A 17051-nucleotide genomic window follows, 5' to 3' on the forward strand; every position below is an offset into this window, starting at 1 on the left:
CAGGTCGCGCTCCCCTGCTCAGGAGTTGCATGGATCAACCAATGGTTGTGTGCCACGTCATTGACTGTGTCATCGACTGACAGATAGCTATATCATATGATGTGGTTAGCTGATACGTAAAAATATATATATCGAGGCGTAAAATCTGGCAGGTGTCAACAATGTCTCAGCAGAGGAACGCGCCCTCAGTATTTGCAAATAATGACAAAAAAAACTTGTAAAGGTTTGTCCCTGTGTGTTACACTGATTCTTTAAACCCCATCCTCTCTCTCTCGCTCTGTTTTCCCCCAAGATGAACCAGTCCATCAGATGTCAATGTTGAGTCTGAAGTTCAGTGCCGGGGGAGTCATTGCCTTCGGGCAGACTGTCTTAACCATAGGGGGCTGGGCTGCTGGCTCCTATGGCCAGACCCTTTCAGATTGCGAGAAAATGTGCCTGTTTTTAAGATTTCAAATAAATCAGAACAGAAGGGAGCTACCATTCCCACTGACAGGTGACTTCTAAGCTGTGACTCAGCACAGCTTTCAAAGACCTGCCATTTCGGGGTGTTTGAGGCAAACACTTGCAGCCCACAGATTGATATTAATCCAAAATGTAATCAGCTGTTAAGAATGATGTAACTGTCATCCACTTACATTTTTAAAAGTTATCTGGGCTGATTACAATTTGTTCATTTTTGTCATCTGAATTACGTAATACATTACAAGTAATCCGTTACTACCCAGCTCCTCCAACACTTCACTGAACTGATGCCCATATTCCAACCATGACCACTCTCCAATGTCAAACTCCTCTCTCTCTGTCTTTCTTTCTCTCTCTCTTCTATGAGTGAATTTGTGTGAGTCATCAGGTTTCCAATAAACTTTGTTGTACAATAGGAAAAACTCCAGGCTAAAGCCTACAGCTACAATAACATTTTTATTTTTGAAATGGGCCTATCCATATCATGTCAGCATTTCCTATTTGGTCCAGTCTTTTCATTTAGTAAAGTAGTGAAATAGCTGTGTGGGAGAATGACATCCCCATTATTCCCATTTACCTGATGAATTGGAAACAGCAATCTTCTGGTTAGGCCTACACCCATACTTCCCACAAGTGCCATCGTTTTCATTTTTGGACATGTTTCACCTAGGTTAAGCCACTAGGTGGAGCAAGAGCCCGATTGATTTAGATTAATAAGCAAACAAATATACACTGTACAAAACATTAAGGACACCTGCTCTTTCCATGACATAGACTGACCAGGTGAATCCAGGTGAAAGCTATGATCCCTTATTGATGTCACTTGTAGAATCCACTTCAATCAATGTAGATGAAGGGGAGGAGACAGGTTAAAGAAGGATTTTTAAGTCTTGAGACAATTCAGACATGGATTGTGTATGTGTGCCATTCAGAATGGGCAAGACAAAAGATGTAGGTGCCTTGGAACGAGGTATAGTAATAGATGCCAGGCGCACCGGTTTGAGTGTGTTAAGAACTGCAACGCTGCTGGGTTTTTCACACTCCTGTGTGTATCAAGAATGCTCTACCACCCAAAGGACATCCATGCAACTTAACACAACTGTGGGAAGCATTCAAGTCAACATGGGCCAGCATCCCTGTGGAACGCTTTCGACACCTAGAGATACCTAGTCAGTTGCACAACTGAATGCATTCAACCAAATTGTATCTTCCGCATTTAACCCAACTCTGAATCAGAGATGTGCATCCACGTCACCCGCGCCCGGGGAGCAGTTGTTGTTAGGGGTTAACTGCCTTGCTCAAGAGCAAAGTATCTTAACTGGGCTTTGGGCCACCACGAGTTGCCAGAACAGCTTCAATGCTCCTTGGCATAGATTTTACAAGTGTCTGGAACTCTATTGGAGGGATTCTACACAATTCTCCCATGATAAATTCCATCATTTGGTGTTTTGATGGTGGTGGAAAACGCTGTCTCAGGCGTCGTTCCAGAATGAGTCTCCCATAAGTGTTCAATTCGGTTGATATGGTGACTGAGACAGACAAACACAAACACACACACACTTTAAATCCCCTTTTCTCCTTTGCGACCCCTCTTTCAAAGTCACTGAGATCTTTTCTAGCCATGGTAGCCAAAATAATGGGCAACTGGGCATTTTTATACATGACCCTAAGCATGATGGGATGTTAATTGCTTAATTAACTCAAGAACCATACCTGTGTGGACGCACCTGCTTTCAGTATACTTTATATCCCTAATTTACTCAAATGTTTCCTTGATGTTGGCAGTTACCTGTATGTCCAAAGTGTCATGATGCCTGGCCATAACTGTTCATCATGAAATTCAATCTTAATATTGCCAATATTTCTTACAAAAGTGAAAACTATTGGACAAAATGATTAGTTCCGTATATTTTGACTATGTCCTTCTGACCTATATATGTATACATATATATGCCTATACTGTACACAGTTAATTTCTTCCCAGTTAATTTCCAGTAGCTGGGAACAAATGGCACCATGTCTGGATAACCTACAGGCTGTTTTTGTGGTAGGAAATAACATCCATGATTAAACGTTACATGGTGATTTCAATTTAGTCACCGTGTAATTTGGGGAGGATCCATGGAAGGTGTGCAGAAAGTATAGCAGTGGGTGAAAAAGGATATACAATGGTAATATTAACTAAAGACAAATGTTGACAATAAGCTAAACTACATGACCAAAAGTATGTGGACACCTGCTCGTCAAACATCTCATTCCAAAATAATGGGCATTAATATGGAGTTGGTCCCCTTTGCTGCTATTACAGCCTCCACTCTTCTGGGAAGGCTTTCCACTAAATGTTGGAACATTGCTGTGGGGACTTAATTCCATTCAGCAACAAGAGCAAGGTTGGGCACTGATGTTGGGCAATTAGGCCTGGCTCACAGTTGGCGTTCCAATTCATCCCAAAGTTGTTTGATGGGGTTGAAGTCAGGGCTATGTGCAGGCCAGTCAAGTTCTTCGAACACCAATCTCTACAAACTATTTCTGTATGGACCTCGATTTGTGCGTGGGGGCATTGTCAAGCTGAAACAGGAAAAGGCCTTCACCAAACTGTTGCCACAAATTTGGAAGCACAGAATCGTCTAGAATGTCATGGTATGCTGTAGTGTTAAGAATATCTCTTCACTGAAACAAAGTGGCCTAGCCTGAACTATGAAAAACAGCTCCAGTTCATTATTCCTCCTCCACCAAACTTTACAGTTGGCACTATGCATTCTGGCAGGAAGCGTTCTCCTGGCATCCACCAAACCCAGATTCGTCCATCGAACTGCCAGATGGTGACACGTGATTCATCAGTCCAGAGAACTAATTTCCACTGCTCCAGAGTCCAATGTAGGCGCGCTTTACACCACTCCAGCCAATGCTTGGCATTGTGCATGGTGATCTTAGGCTTGTGTGCGGCTGCTCGACAATGGAAACCCATTTCATGAAGCTCACAACAAACAGTTCTTGTGCTGACATTTCTTCTAGAGGCAGTTTGGAACTTGATAGTGTGTGTTGCTACGGCGGTCCTGTTTTGTGAGCTTGTGTGGCCTACCACTTCGCGGCTGAGCCGTTGTTGGTCCTAGACGTTTCCACTTCACAATAACAGCACTCTAGCAGGGCAGAAATTTGATGAACTGACTTGTTGGAAAGGTGGCATCCTATGATGGTGCCACATTGAAAGTTACTGAGCTCTTCAGTGAGGCCATTCTACTACAAATGTTTGTCTAGGAGATTGCATGGTTGTGTGCTCAATTTCATATACCTGTCAGCAACGGGTGTGGCTGAAATATCCGAACACTAATTTGAACGGGTGTCCACATACTTTTGTATATACCGTGTATAACCAAATGATATCCTTCAACCGTAATAATGCCTGAGCCTATAAAATGTCTCAGTTTAAACCCTTTCTCTGGCAATGACTGGCATTGAACCCAGATCATCATGTGCTGCAAATGTTGCAAGACGCTGAGCTAAGCATTGGCAATAGAGCCCAGGGAATTGACCCAAGTCTGACCCAAGTCTCAGACCTGTTACTCATTGCATGTGGATGGTTCAATTCCAGTCACCACACCCTCACGTCACACTTCACCCCCCTTTGACCTCCTCGCCCTCTCCACACCGACCCCAGCAGCTGATAAACTGACTGAATCTGCAGAGGTGGAAAAAGTACTAAATTGTCAAACTTGAGTAAAAGTAAATATACCCTCATGGAAAATGACTCAAGTAAAAGTGAAAGTCACCCAGTAAAACACTCCTTGAGTAAAAGTCTAAAAATATTTGGTTTTAAATATACTTAAGTATCGAAAGTAAATTAAACTGCTGAAATATAATTAAGTATTAAAAGTATAAATAATTTTAAATGTCTCATATTAAGCTAACCAGACAGCACCATTTTCATATATATATTTTTTTTTTACAGATAGCCAGGGGCACACGCCAACACCCAGACATAATTTACAAACAAGCATGTGTGTTTAGGGAGTCCACCAGATCAGAGGCAGTATGGAGGACCAGGGATGTTTTCTTGATAAGTGAGAGAATTGGACCATTTTCCTGTCCTGATAAGCATTCAAAATGTATTTTTGGGTGTCAGGGAAAATGTATGGAGTAAAAAGTATATTATTTTCTTTTGGAATGTAGTGACGTAAAAGTAAAATTTGTAAAAAAAATATAAATAGCAAAGTACAAATCAAATTTTATTTGTCACATGTCTCGAATACAACAGGTAAGCTTTACCGTGAAATTGTCATGTCCTGACCAGTATAAGGGGTTATTGGTTATTGTAGTTTGGTCAGGACGTGGCAGGGGGTATTTGTTTTATATGGTTCGGGGTGTGTGTATACTTAGAGGGGTGTTGTATTTATGTGTTCCGGGGTTTTTGGTTTATGTTCTTGTTTTGTATTCTAGGTTGTCTATGTTGTGTATTTCTTTGTTTGCCTGGTGTGGCTCTCAATCAGGAACAGCTGTACATCGTTGTTTCTGATTGAGAGTCATACTTAAGGAGCTTGTTTTTCACCTGTCCCTTTGTGGGTAGTTGTCTTTGCACTGCTGTTAGTTTAGCCTGTCATTCTGTCGCTGCTTTGTTTTCTTGTTTTTTTTTCGTGTTCCCGTTTAAATAAAATAATGAGCACGCAACCCGCTGCGCCTTGGTCTCTATATTACGACATTCGTGACAGAAATGCCTACTTACAAGCCCTTAACCAACAATGCAGTTTTAAGAAAATAGAGTTAAGAAAATATTTACTAAATAAACTAAACATAATATTTTTTAAATAAAAGTAACACAAGAAAATAATAATAATATGACTACAGTATATACAGCGGGAACCGTACCGAGTCAATGTGCGGGGGTCAATGTGCGGAGGTAATTTGTACATGTAGGTAGGGATAAAGTGATAATGCATAGATAATAAACAGCAAGTAGCAGCAGTGTAAAAACAAAGCGGGCATGGTCAATGCAAAGAGTGGCCATTAATTGTTCAGCAGTCTTCTGGCTTGGGGGTAAAAGCTGTTAAGGAGCCTTTTAGACCTAGACTTGGCACTCCGGTACCTCTTGCCATGCGGTAGCAGAGAGAACAGTCTATCACTTGGGTGACTGGAGTCTTTGACCATTTCTGGGGACTTCCTCTGACACCTACCTGCCACCCCTGTATACCTATATACTCCTCAATGGAATTGGATGAATCCCGGAACATATTCCAGTCTGTGCTAGCAAAACAGTCCTGTAGCGTCATCTGACCACCTCCGTATTGAGCCAGTCACTGGTACTTCTTGCATTCGTTTTTGCTTGTAAACAGGATTGAGGAGGATAGAATTATGGTTAGATTTTCCAAATGGAGAGCGAGGGAGAGCTTTGTACGCGTCTCTGTGTATAGAGTAAAGGTGGTGTAGAGTTTTTTCCTCTGGTTGCACATGTGACGGATTTAAGTTTGCCTGCATTAAAGTCCCCGGCCAATAGGATCGCCACTTCTGGAGGAGCATTTTCTTGTTTGCTTATGGCCTTATACAGCTTGTTGAGTGCGGTCTTAGTGCCAGTGTTGGTTTGTGGTGGTAAATTGACGGCTACGAAAAATATAGATGAAAACTCTCTTGGTAGATACTGTGGTCTACAGCTGTCACGCCCTGACCTTAGAGAGAGGTTTTATTCCTCTATTTGTTAGGTCAGGGTGTGATATGGGGTGGGCATTCTATGTTGTATATTTCTTTGTTTTGACCGAGTAGGGTTCCCAATCAGAGGCAGCTGTCTATCGTTGTCTCTGATTGGGAATCATACTTAGGCAGCCTTTTCCCACCTGTGTTTTGTGGGTAGTTATTTTCTGTTTAGCAATCTGTGCCTGACGGAACTGTTCGCTTTCGTTTTATTTATTTATTTATTTATTTATTATTTCTTGTTTGAGTGTTTCTTGGTAATAAATATCATGAACACTTACCACGCTGCGTTTTGGTCCACTTCTTCTTCAACTACAAACGACGGCCGTTACAACAGCTTATCATGAGGTACTTTACCTGAGGGGAGCAATACCTTGAGACTACCTTAATCGCGCACCTGCCGTTATTAACAAATAGACACACACCCCCGCCCCTCATCTTACCAGACGTGGCTGTTCTGTCCTACCGATGCACGGAAAACCCAGCCAACTGTATATTATCCGTGTCGTCAATCAGCCACGACTCAGTGAAACATAAGATATTACAGTTTTAATGTCCTATTGTTGGGATAGTCTCGAACGGAGCTCATCCAGTTTATTCTCCAGTGATTGCACGTTGGCTTATAGAATGAATGGAAGAGGCAGGTTACACACTCGCCAACAAATTCTCACAATGCACCCTGTTCTCCGCCCTCTGTATTTCCTTTTCTTCATGCGAATGACAGGGATTTTGGCCTTCTCTGGGAGCAACATTATATCCTTTGCGTCCAACTCATTAAAGAAAAAATCTTTGGCCAGTTCGCGGTAAGTAATTGCTGTTTTGATATGCAGGAGCTCTTTTCGGTCATAAGAGATGGTAGCATCAACAATATGTACAAAATACGTTACAAACAATGCGAAACACACAAAAACAATTGGTTAGGAGCCGTAAAACGGCAGCCATCTGCTCTGGCACCATTCTATATACCCCCAAAAAATATTTAAGTAGCACTTCAAAGTGTTTTTACTTAAGTAATTTACACCACTGTGAATCTGTGACATTGTACCAATGTGATCAAGTTGTTTGTAACTTTGCTCCACGAGATTGTGTTAGCCCACTGAGCTAAAGCCTTTACTCGAGGCGCCAACGCATCTTTTCAGGTCTCAGTGTAGTTCACTGCCCAACCGCCATTACACTTAAATGATTGGGTGTGAGCTCCAAATTGGTAGTTTGCACAGATGTATGAAAAGTTTAGGTGTTGTTATGATCTGATAGACTTTAAATAGGCCTATTTTCCATATTTAACCAACATTGATAACAAAATATTATCTTGAGTTTTCTTAATGCTGTTATTAGCATAAAATAATAACTAATAGTTATTATTACAAATCAATATCACTGTCTGAAACAGAGAAATATAATTGTTTTAAATTGATTTAATTTTCTCACAAGTGATATGCTGTTTTGTTATTAGGCTACTAAAACTCTGCTCTCTCTCTCTCTCTCTCTGACTCGTTGACTCAATTCCTAAGACCTGCCTCATTAAGAGGGCAAGGGGGCTATTCTAGACAGTCAAATACAAATAAAAGAATGATGAAAAGAAAGGAAAGATTTTGCTAACAGCTGCGGCCAAGGCAAGGATTGGTCCAAGTTCTTGATGTGGGGGTAAATAATGAATAATATTAAAACACCAAGAATTTAAGTGTATCTTGTAAATAAAATACCTGGTATTATTTACAATGTTAATGTTGATTTTAATATTGATGTTATTCCCATAAAGGTTTTTCATATTTTAACTAATATGTTCACCCCTTTTCATAATGGTACAGTCCAACAACAGTTGGCCCCAAAAAGAGTAGGCGACGCTATAAAGACTAGGCGATGCTCAAAAGTTAGTTAGAAAGCAAGCTTGCCGGGATAAATACGCACTTAAACATGGAGCAAACCGAAGTGATGAAACCAGAAACTCTTGATGATCTGATCAAAGTTTTGCATAAAATCTTTGAAAGTGACAATATCAATGTGGAGGAGGTGCAAAATATAATGGAAGCATATGACAGCAATCCACAGGAATGGATGAAATTTGCAAAATTCGACCAGTTCAGGTAAAAATAAACGAATAAATAGGCCTATGTTTATTATTTTGAAAAGTATATTTATGGCTCCTGTATTGTCGAGATTGAGTAGGCCTGTTAAATTTAAATGTTATCCTATGTCCTGATGATAAAAGTACTATTTTTTTTAAATCGGTACAAAAAATATCACTAATTAGGCTATATGCAGTTACCACCTTATCGTGAAATCCTGCAACTAATAGTATTACAATGAATTGCAAAAACTCCAGTCATTACCTTGAAATTGGTGGGGTGCTGGTGCAAACTTTAACTTCAAAGGTGTAGCACAAGTGATCAGCAGGAAAAAACCCTAAACATATTCAACGCATGACAAAGGCTTCTTCTCAGGGGATTTAACGGGAATTTTATTTACATTTTATTTAACCTTTTATTTAGCTTAATTTGATGTCTCATAATATATTTGCAATTATTGATTGTGTTATATATTGTTAATATAGCCTACATGTTGCATTTTATCTGCAAAACTCATTTGAATAGGCTACTAAAAAGCATAATTATATTCAACTTTTGCCATGTAAAAAGGTGTAAGCAATAGATTTAATATTTGTTAATTATAGCCTAGCATGCGTGCTTTCACTTTAAAACGTTCAAAAAGTTACATTCGAAGATGTTTAGAACAGAAGGAGACTTTCAAAATGAGTTTCATTGTGTGCTTCAACAAAAGAAAACGCTCTATCCACAGTTTTCCCGGCTTGCACCATAAACTGGGGGTTGTTTTGGTTCTTGTAGGGGTAAATCGAGGGTGGGAACCCCTCCGCCAATCAGAATTTAGAGACAGATTCCTTTTGCATTTGCGGTATGGTCACACAATCAGGGTTGCAGCTGCCACAAAAACACGATTTTCTATGCGCTCTAAAACGTGACTGGTGTACCCATCGACTTTCGTGCAAACGAGGGAACAACATGTCTGTAATGGCTCGAATTACTTTATAGACGTAATGCACGTGTTACTTACAGCATATGCGCTATTAAATATAATTTATGATTAGAGACATGAACTGGGCCATATGAGGTTCTATATCATCTGATATTAATACTCCCTTTTCAGTACTCCTAATACATGTATATAGGTCAGTCACTTATTAAGATTTTGAGAGTAGCATTTGTAGGTCTTTGGACAGAACTGTGGAAATTAGTGGATAAAACAGTGTGGAGCTAAAACATCATTTTTAAGTTTTCTGAATGAGTCACACCACTGAGAACAAAATACATTGCAATCCATATTCTTGCACTAACTGTAACTGTAATGACTGTAGACTCAAGATAATTATGCCCCAACTGACTGTGCAAACTAATGAGCTTTGCATTCAAGAATGTGAATGTCACTACTTGGCATTAGCATTTGTGCCAGATGTTTTTCATGTACAGGATTGGGGTAATCAGAAATCAGTTTGTGGCTATACCATATGATTCAGTTTCCTAAATTTCAGTGAACAAAGGCAGTGGATGTCCTACCTTTGTTCTAGACAAAATCATGAGTTGACACACACCCACAAATGTTGGAGTGGTAGTCATTTAAAAGGCAGTCGCACACCCTATATATGCTCCCAATAATTTAATGGGTAAGCACTACCTTTGCTCTAACCCACACTTCTGTTTGTGTTTTATATTTGTGTTCCAGGTACACAAGGAACCTGGTGGATGAAGGGAATGGAAAGTTCAACCTCATGATACTCTGTTGGGGAGAGGGTCACGGCAGGTAAGACATTTTTTTGAAAACAATGATGCAAGTTATTTGATCTGAGGCAATGCAATCCCTCTACTTCAGAATTAATGTGTTAATTAAGGTGCTATGTCTATAACAGTGTATATATTGGCATTGTCATAAATATTGACAGAACCAGTGTTATTACAATATATGACTTGTCAGATAGAACATCAGTATAGGTCTAGTGAAATGAAGAAACAGGCTCCAGGTAGAAAGTGTATGGAGATAACAAAGTCCAATGTTCTTGTGAAAGTCAACGTTATGCAAGTTTCATAAAGATAAATACATTTTTGGTAACCATATAATAAATTGCCCTTTTGAAACTTAACAGATATGAACAATTGGTCACGTTGCTTTAGGCACAGAGAAAGGAACACTATATCAGATTGTAGCTAATATAGTTTGAGCAGTTAAGTTATACTTTTTGTCAGTAGATGTGTAATATCCAACACAAAAGGCAGAGAGTTTCCCTTTAAACAGGACTTGTATTTTAGAACTAATGGTGGTGTGCATACATGTAACCACATGTTTGATTGCTGAGCCCCACATAACACTGTTCTGGCACATTCTAAGACTGTCTGTTTTCCACCACTTGCAGCAGTATCCATGACCACACAGACTCCCACTGTTTCATGAAGTTGCTGCAAGGCCAGCTGAAGGAGACGCTTTTTGAATGGCCCGATAAAAAAACATGCAACATGGTTCAAAAATCTCAGAGAATCCTGCAAACAAACCAGTGTGCCTACATCAATGGTAAGACAGTTTCAAGTTTATCAATGGTAAGACAGTTTAGTATTTCTTCAACATTGTGTGTCAGACATCATGAGGAGGCATTTGTTCATATGATTTACATACATAATATCGTCACGGTCTGATGAAAATGTCGTAATGCAATTTCTCATTCTTTTTTTACATTCTTTTTTTATTTATTGAACGCAGCAACTTCCCTCAATGTACTCTGAACATGTCATGATTCTAGGGCCAAGAACATTTATAAAAATAGCTTCTAAAGTTTCATAATTGTATGTTCGTTAATAGGAAAATATGGTAAAGTTTTCATCAGACAGCGACGATATGCATGTATATCTTTATATACATTCACTTACTGAATATCTTCACTTTCATTTATTTGATTGACTGAAATCTGGTTGTATATGTTAAAAAAGGATGGTACGTATTATACAATTTCTTAATGTATACTCTGGGACTCTGTGCTTTGTTTGGTCTATGTGCTGTGCTTGGTGTGAAATTACCATAAGCGGAACTTACAGCTATGTGATACATGAATGTGGAGGTCGACCGATTATGATTCTCTAACACCGATACCAATACCGATTAATCGGCCAATTTTTATATATATGTGTATATATATATTTGTAATAATGACAATTACAACAATACTGAAAGAACAATGATGTCAGGTGTGTGCGTACTGGTAGCGAAGTCAGGTACAGAAGAGCAGAGATTTGTAAACAGGCGCACACGTTATTGAGGCAAAAGTGCAAAACGCGCAAAACAGTCACAAGAATTATGTTTAACAATAAACATCTTCCTGAAATGCCATGGAAAAAACAAACCAGTCTGGCGCGTCAACAACAAGCACGTAACACAAACAATCCTACACAAAGATAGGATGGGGAACAGAGGAATAAATACATGTATATTGATTGGGGAATGAAAACCAGGTGTGCAGGGAACAAGACAAAACAAATGGATACATGAAAAATGGAGCGGCGATGGCTAGACAGCCGGTGACGTCGACCGCCGAACGCCGCCCGAACAAGGAGAGGAGACGACTTCGGCGGAAATCTTGACAAATGAAATTTTTTATTTTAATTTAATATAATACATAAATAACATCTATTTAGTCTCAAATAAAAAATGAAACATGCTCAATTTGGTTTAAATAATGCAAAAACACAGTGCTGAAGAAGAAAGTAAATGTGAAATATGTGCCATGTAAAAAAAGCTAATGTTTAAGTTCCTTGCTCAGAACATATGAAAGCTGGTGGTTCAATATTCCCAGTTCTTCAATATTCCCAGATAAGAAGTTTTAGGTTGTAGTTATTATAGGAATTATGACTCGTCGACTATTTCTCTCTATGCCATTTGTATTTCATATAACTTTGACTATTGGATGTTCTAATGGGCACTTTAGTATTGCCAGCCTAATCTCAGGAGTTGATAGGCTTGAAGTCATAAACAGCGCTGTGCTTCAAGCATTGCTAAGAGCTGCTGGCAAACGTTGAATGAATGCTTATGAGCCTGCTGCTGCCTACCACCGCTCAGACAGACTGCTCTATCAAATCATAGACTTAATTATAATATAATAAACACAGAAATATGAGCCTTTGGTCATTAAATTAGTCTAAATATTGCTGTTACATTGCACAACCTTCAGTGTTATGTCATAATTATGTCAAATTCTGGCAAATTAGTTCGCAACGTGCCAGGCGGCCCAAACTGTTGCATATACCCTGACTCTGCGTGCAATGTTCGCAAGAGAAGTGACACAATTTGCCTAGTTAATATTGCCTGCTAATATGAATTAATTTTAACTAAATATGCAGGTTTAAAAAAATATACTTCTGTGTATTGATTTTAATAAAGGCATTGATCGTGCAACGATTGTGCTTTTTTCGCGAATGCGCTTTTGTTAGATCGTCACCGGTTTGCCGAAGTAGGCTGTGATTCTATGATAAATTAACAGGCACCGCATTGATTATATGCAATGCAGGACAAGCTAGTTAAGCTAGTAATATCATCAACCATATGTAGTTAACTAGTGACTATTTGAAGATTGATTGTTTTTTATAAGATAAGTTTAATGCTAGCTAGCAACTTACCTTGGCTCCTTGCTGCACTCTCGTAACATGTGGTCAGCCTGCCACACAGTTTTCTCGTGGAATGCAATGTAATCGCCCATAATTGGCATCCAAAAATGCCGATTACCGATTGTTATGGAAACTTGAAATCGGCCCTAATTAATCGGCCATGCCGATTAATCGGTCGACCTCTACGTGAATGTTTCACATTCTGGTTCCATATCGTGTAAATGTTTGATGTTTATCTCTTTTAGATTCCTTTGGGCTGCACAGAGTAGAGAACGCCAGTCACACAGAATGTTCGGCCAGTTTGCACCTGTACAGTCCCCCCTTCAATACCTGCCAGACCTTTGACCAGCGGACTGGACACAAGAACACTGTCAAGATGACGTTCTGGAGCAAATTTGGAGAGAGGACTCCATTTGTAAGACTTCTTTCAGAAATTGACCAAACACAGAACCATAGATGTATAGCTTATCATAGCCATATCATTACCTGCTCTTCTAACTGCAAAATTGTCTTAATAAGTGTTAACACCCTAGATATTATCTCCAATCACTGAGGTAAAGTTGTACAACTTTCTTTTACCTAAGCGGATAAGTGCATCACCCAAGCCACAGGAGAGTGATGCAACTTGTGAACGTATTGGTGAAAGGTGCCATAAATTTGTTTATATTATTCAAGTGGCTTGCTGTTGAAAGTTTACAGAGTACCGTCAGGCATTATATTTCATTCGATTGTCCCAGAACTTTATTGAAACAATGGGACACCTGTTGTTGTCCCAGGAATGACGCATGGATGTCTTTGAAAAAAAGTCCTTTAAATGGCTGGCAGCTTATCTTAGGTAGTTAAGATGGAATTACAAAAACAACATTCTTTGAAAGCTGTAAAAACCTGATGGTGTGTGGACCTTCATTAACTAACAGCATTGTTGTAAAAAGTATTGTTCAACTTGTTGTAAAAGTTAATGTTTGGTGACTATAGGATAATGAGATGATATGTGTTTTGGTATCTAAACATCATGACAACACACCTGGTTTGTGAGCTCTTCACACTACTCTGTAAAGCTTATCTATTCCGTTGCCTGCAGACACAGCCGTACTGTTAAGGCTACATTTACTTTTCCTTCCAAATGTTTACAGATGTTTAATTACACAGGAAGTCTAAGTCGTTTCCGCCGATTTAAATAACAGTACAATCAACAATTCAGTGACACTCCCCTAGTATTTTAAAATACATTTAATGCATTTTCTATGCGTTTAAGTTTATATTTCAAAGTTAGCTTAAGAATTTCAGGATTCTGTTTCCACAGGCCGCCAGATGTGTAACAGAAAGACTGTATTCCACACGGTAATAGCTTTTAATCTATAGAGCAGGTTGGAGTCTGCTTTTAATGTTCAGGCTAGCTGTGTGCTGTTATGCTAGAACAGAACCAGACTAGTTCTGCTTGGGGTTTGCCAACAGCAGAGAGCTTATCTAAAATCCACAAATTGCACAAGTTTACCTTGACCAAACCACTGTCTGGCCAGCACTATTACAACATTGCTTGCATATAGGATAAGATAAGAGTATGGGCACACAATGATCTACTACCACTTACCTTACCACCTCTCCCCTCAATGAATTGACAAAATAAATGCTTATTCAGGTTTCAAATATTGGTTTAGTGCTGGATTCCTCTCATATTTCTCCTTTGATGCATATCGTGATGCTTCGGGCTATTGTCTAACTTACTGCTCATTTGTCTTTTACAGGAAACCACAGTCTCACAAGAAAATAACTAAGAAGCTGAAGACATTTGCGTTTGGAATGACAATGTTGTAAATTCAGTCAACATGACACTGCAAAGAAGCAAAATGCGGACCTACAACTAAACAACCGTTTATATTGGAGCGGACAGTTCAAAAGGACATGTGGGTAGTTAGAATGGCTTTATCACTGCCCAGTGTGAGCTTGGCAAAAACTGATGAGCACAGGATGAATGCATGAATAGGCTCAGCCATGGATTGAATCTGCTCTTTGTTTGGTAGGCCTGAGGAGACCCCTTCCCAATAACAGCATTCCTATGTGTCTATGACCTCTGTAACCACACTTTTGGACTGTTACGGCGGACAGTTGAAGTGTATAATATATGAGTGGAAATAGGTTGTCTATTCAATCACATAAAGTGATGATCTAAAGCATTCTGTGATCAACAGTTTTACACTCAATGGAGCACTTTTATTGCGGTATAGATTTTTACACAAAATTATCTTAACACTTGTCAAAATAGTGATGTAACATGAAATAGTTTGTAAAGTCAAATTAGAGCATTTGGCAAAGGTAAAGCTTTATAAATGTATTGGAAAATACGATGCCTGTAATTTATATTTGCTGTGTTTAGTTTTTGGGGATGAGAAGGGGTGTTAATTGGTATTAGCTATTTCAGTGTCATTCTTGAATGTGTTTCATTGGTTTCAACCTATGTATTAGGAGACCAGTCAAGGAGAGTCTGGACTTTAGGGGCAGGGTTGTATTATAATAAAGACAATGCTCTCACTTTTTCTCAGGATTTTGCCTGTTGTTTTAATTGTAGATGTATTTATATAGTTGATAGTTTACAACATAGTGCCACAATAGCATTGTCAGTTAGAGATTCTACAGTACTTTTGTATACTTTTTAGCCAATAGTTCTGAAAGTAGCGCTAACGAGACAAAAGTGGTCCCCGGAAATTGTGTACTACGTCACATGTGCAGATATGTGCACCACATCATTGCTCTCGCTCTGCTGTGTGTGCAACTTGTTAGCTGTCACTCAAATGGCGAGGGGCTGAAGCTCATTGGCAATAACTCGAATTGCTAGGGGGCTGGCCCATGGGGAAAATTTTGGGATTTCATAGCTAATTGAGGTAAGACAGTAATTCTGATCATAGATTATGCATGTATGAACTAAACATTGACATATCCATCCCAAATCTGGAAGCTTAAATAATTAGTAGTTGCCAAAATTACGCAACATGACTTTAAAATGCATGATATAAGATATTGTGAATGATAAGCCTTGCTTTGACTGTTGACCATTAAACATTACATATGTCATGAGAAATTGTTGTGTGTGTGTTTATTTTATCAATCTGTACTCTCCAACAAACAAAATGTTTTTGACATTACTGATATAAAACCCACTTACTCTATATATATTTATATAAGTTCTCACTTAACAAATGTTTGCATGTACAGTACATTTGTTCTTGAAACAATCTTTTATGAATGTGTTAAAATCTGAATTTGTCTCAGTATTGAATGTGGTAAAGTCTTGTCCTGGTATATGCTACACTGGATAAAAGTGTTTGATGATAAGAGTCCAGTTTTAATGAGATGAATTAATAAGGCAATTGTAACTGAGATAGGAAGAACACTAAATGTACCGTAGTTTGTGTTCATTGTGTGCCTAATGACATTTGAATGAAACTTCAGAAAATATCTTGATAATGGAAGTATAGTTCCTCTACCAACATTATCCTAATGCCAGTAATTCAGCTAACACGCATGTCTTCAAACATAGCAATATATCAACTCATTGATGGTGAAATGGACTGCACACACAACATACTTTAAGCAAATGTTTTTCACAGGGTAATAGTTGGTTATTTGGTGTGTGTAGGTACATGCGTGCGTATATCAAACAGTTTTTATAATCTCAGCATGATACAGTAATCATCGACTGACAATGGATTAATAGCAGTTTAAGGATATCAAATCAAATGTTGTTCCTTCTACTGTGCCAGTGACTGTAACAATCTTGCTGGCTTGGAAATATCAGATGGGCGGGGTTTTGGTCTAGCACCAAAGTACATCATGTACACAAGCAACAGCTAAAATTAGTAGAGTTAACTTCATGGCTATGGTGTCAGAATGAGTATAAATGTGTAATATAGGTTTCAATATGAGTTTGAGTTAAAAGACAAAGTTCATTATATTTCATAACCATAGTCTGTTCCTTTCTTAACGTAACCTTGCCTATGACCACAAACAGAAAAGAGTTTCAAGCTGTGCCAGAGCACTGTAGTTTTACAGCCCCGTCAGTAATGTAGCTAGGGGTCAGACAAATGCCATAATTTGCCACGTTGCTCATTTAACTCTTCATGGTTCAGAGGAGGCTCATTAGTATCCTAAGAATTTCTAACAGACAGTGAGAATGAGTTGTGTAAAACTAAGGATGTGTCCAGTAGAAACTTTGTGACCATAATGCAACCAGAACTGAACATATAAGGAGTTTGTCAC

At 38.9% G+C, this 17051-nt stretch overlaps 1 protein-coding gene across 1 annotated transcript; it reads left to right on the plus strand.

Annotated features, from left to right (window-relative positions):
- The first annotated feature begins 7999 nt into the window (after window positions 1–7999).
- LOC115199722 (cysteine dioxygenase type 1) lies at window positions 8000–15873 on the plus strand. The gene is made up of 5 exons (XM_029762095.1): window positions 8000–8225; window positions 9877–9954; window positions 10562–10716; window positions 13043–13212; window positions 14543–15873. The coding sequence occupies exons 1-5, from the start codon at window positions 8056–8058 to the stop codon at window positions 14570–14572; spliced, it is 603 nt and encodes a 200-aa protein (XP_029617955.1). The 5' UTR covers window positions 8000–8055; the 3' UTR covers window positions 14573–15873.
- Window positions 15874–17051: the final 1178 nt, after the last annotated feature.

The sequence above is a fragment of the Salmo trutta genome, chromosome 9 (genome assembly GCF_901001165.1).
Source record: "Salmo trutta chromosome 9, fSalTru1.1, whole genome shotgun sequence".
NCBI lineage: Eukaryota > Metazoa > Chordata > Actinopteri > Salmoniformes > Salmonidae > Salmo > Salmo trutta.

Coding starts and splice junctions, on each gene's coding strand:
- LOC115199722 (XM_029762095.1), top strand. CDS start 8,056: ATGGAGCAAACCGAAGTGATGAAACCAGAAACTCTTGATGATCTGATC. Junction 9,955..10,561: donor TGGGGAGAGGGTCACGGCAG/GTAAGACATTTT, acceptor CACCACTTGCAG/CAGTATCCATGACCACACAG. Junction 10,717..13,042: donor CCAGTGTGCCTACATCAATG/GTAAGACAGTTT, acceptor TATCTCTTTTAG/ATTCCTTTGGGCTGCACAGA.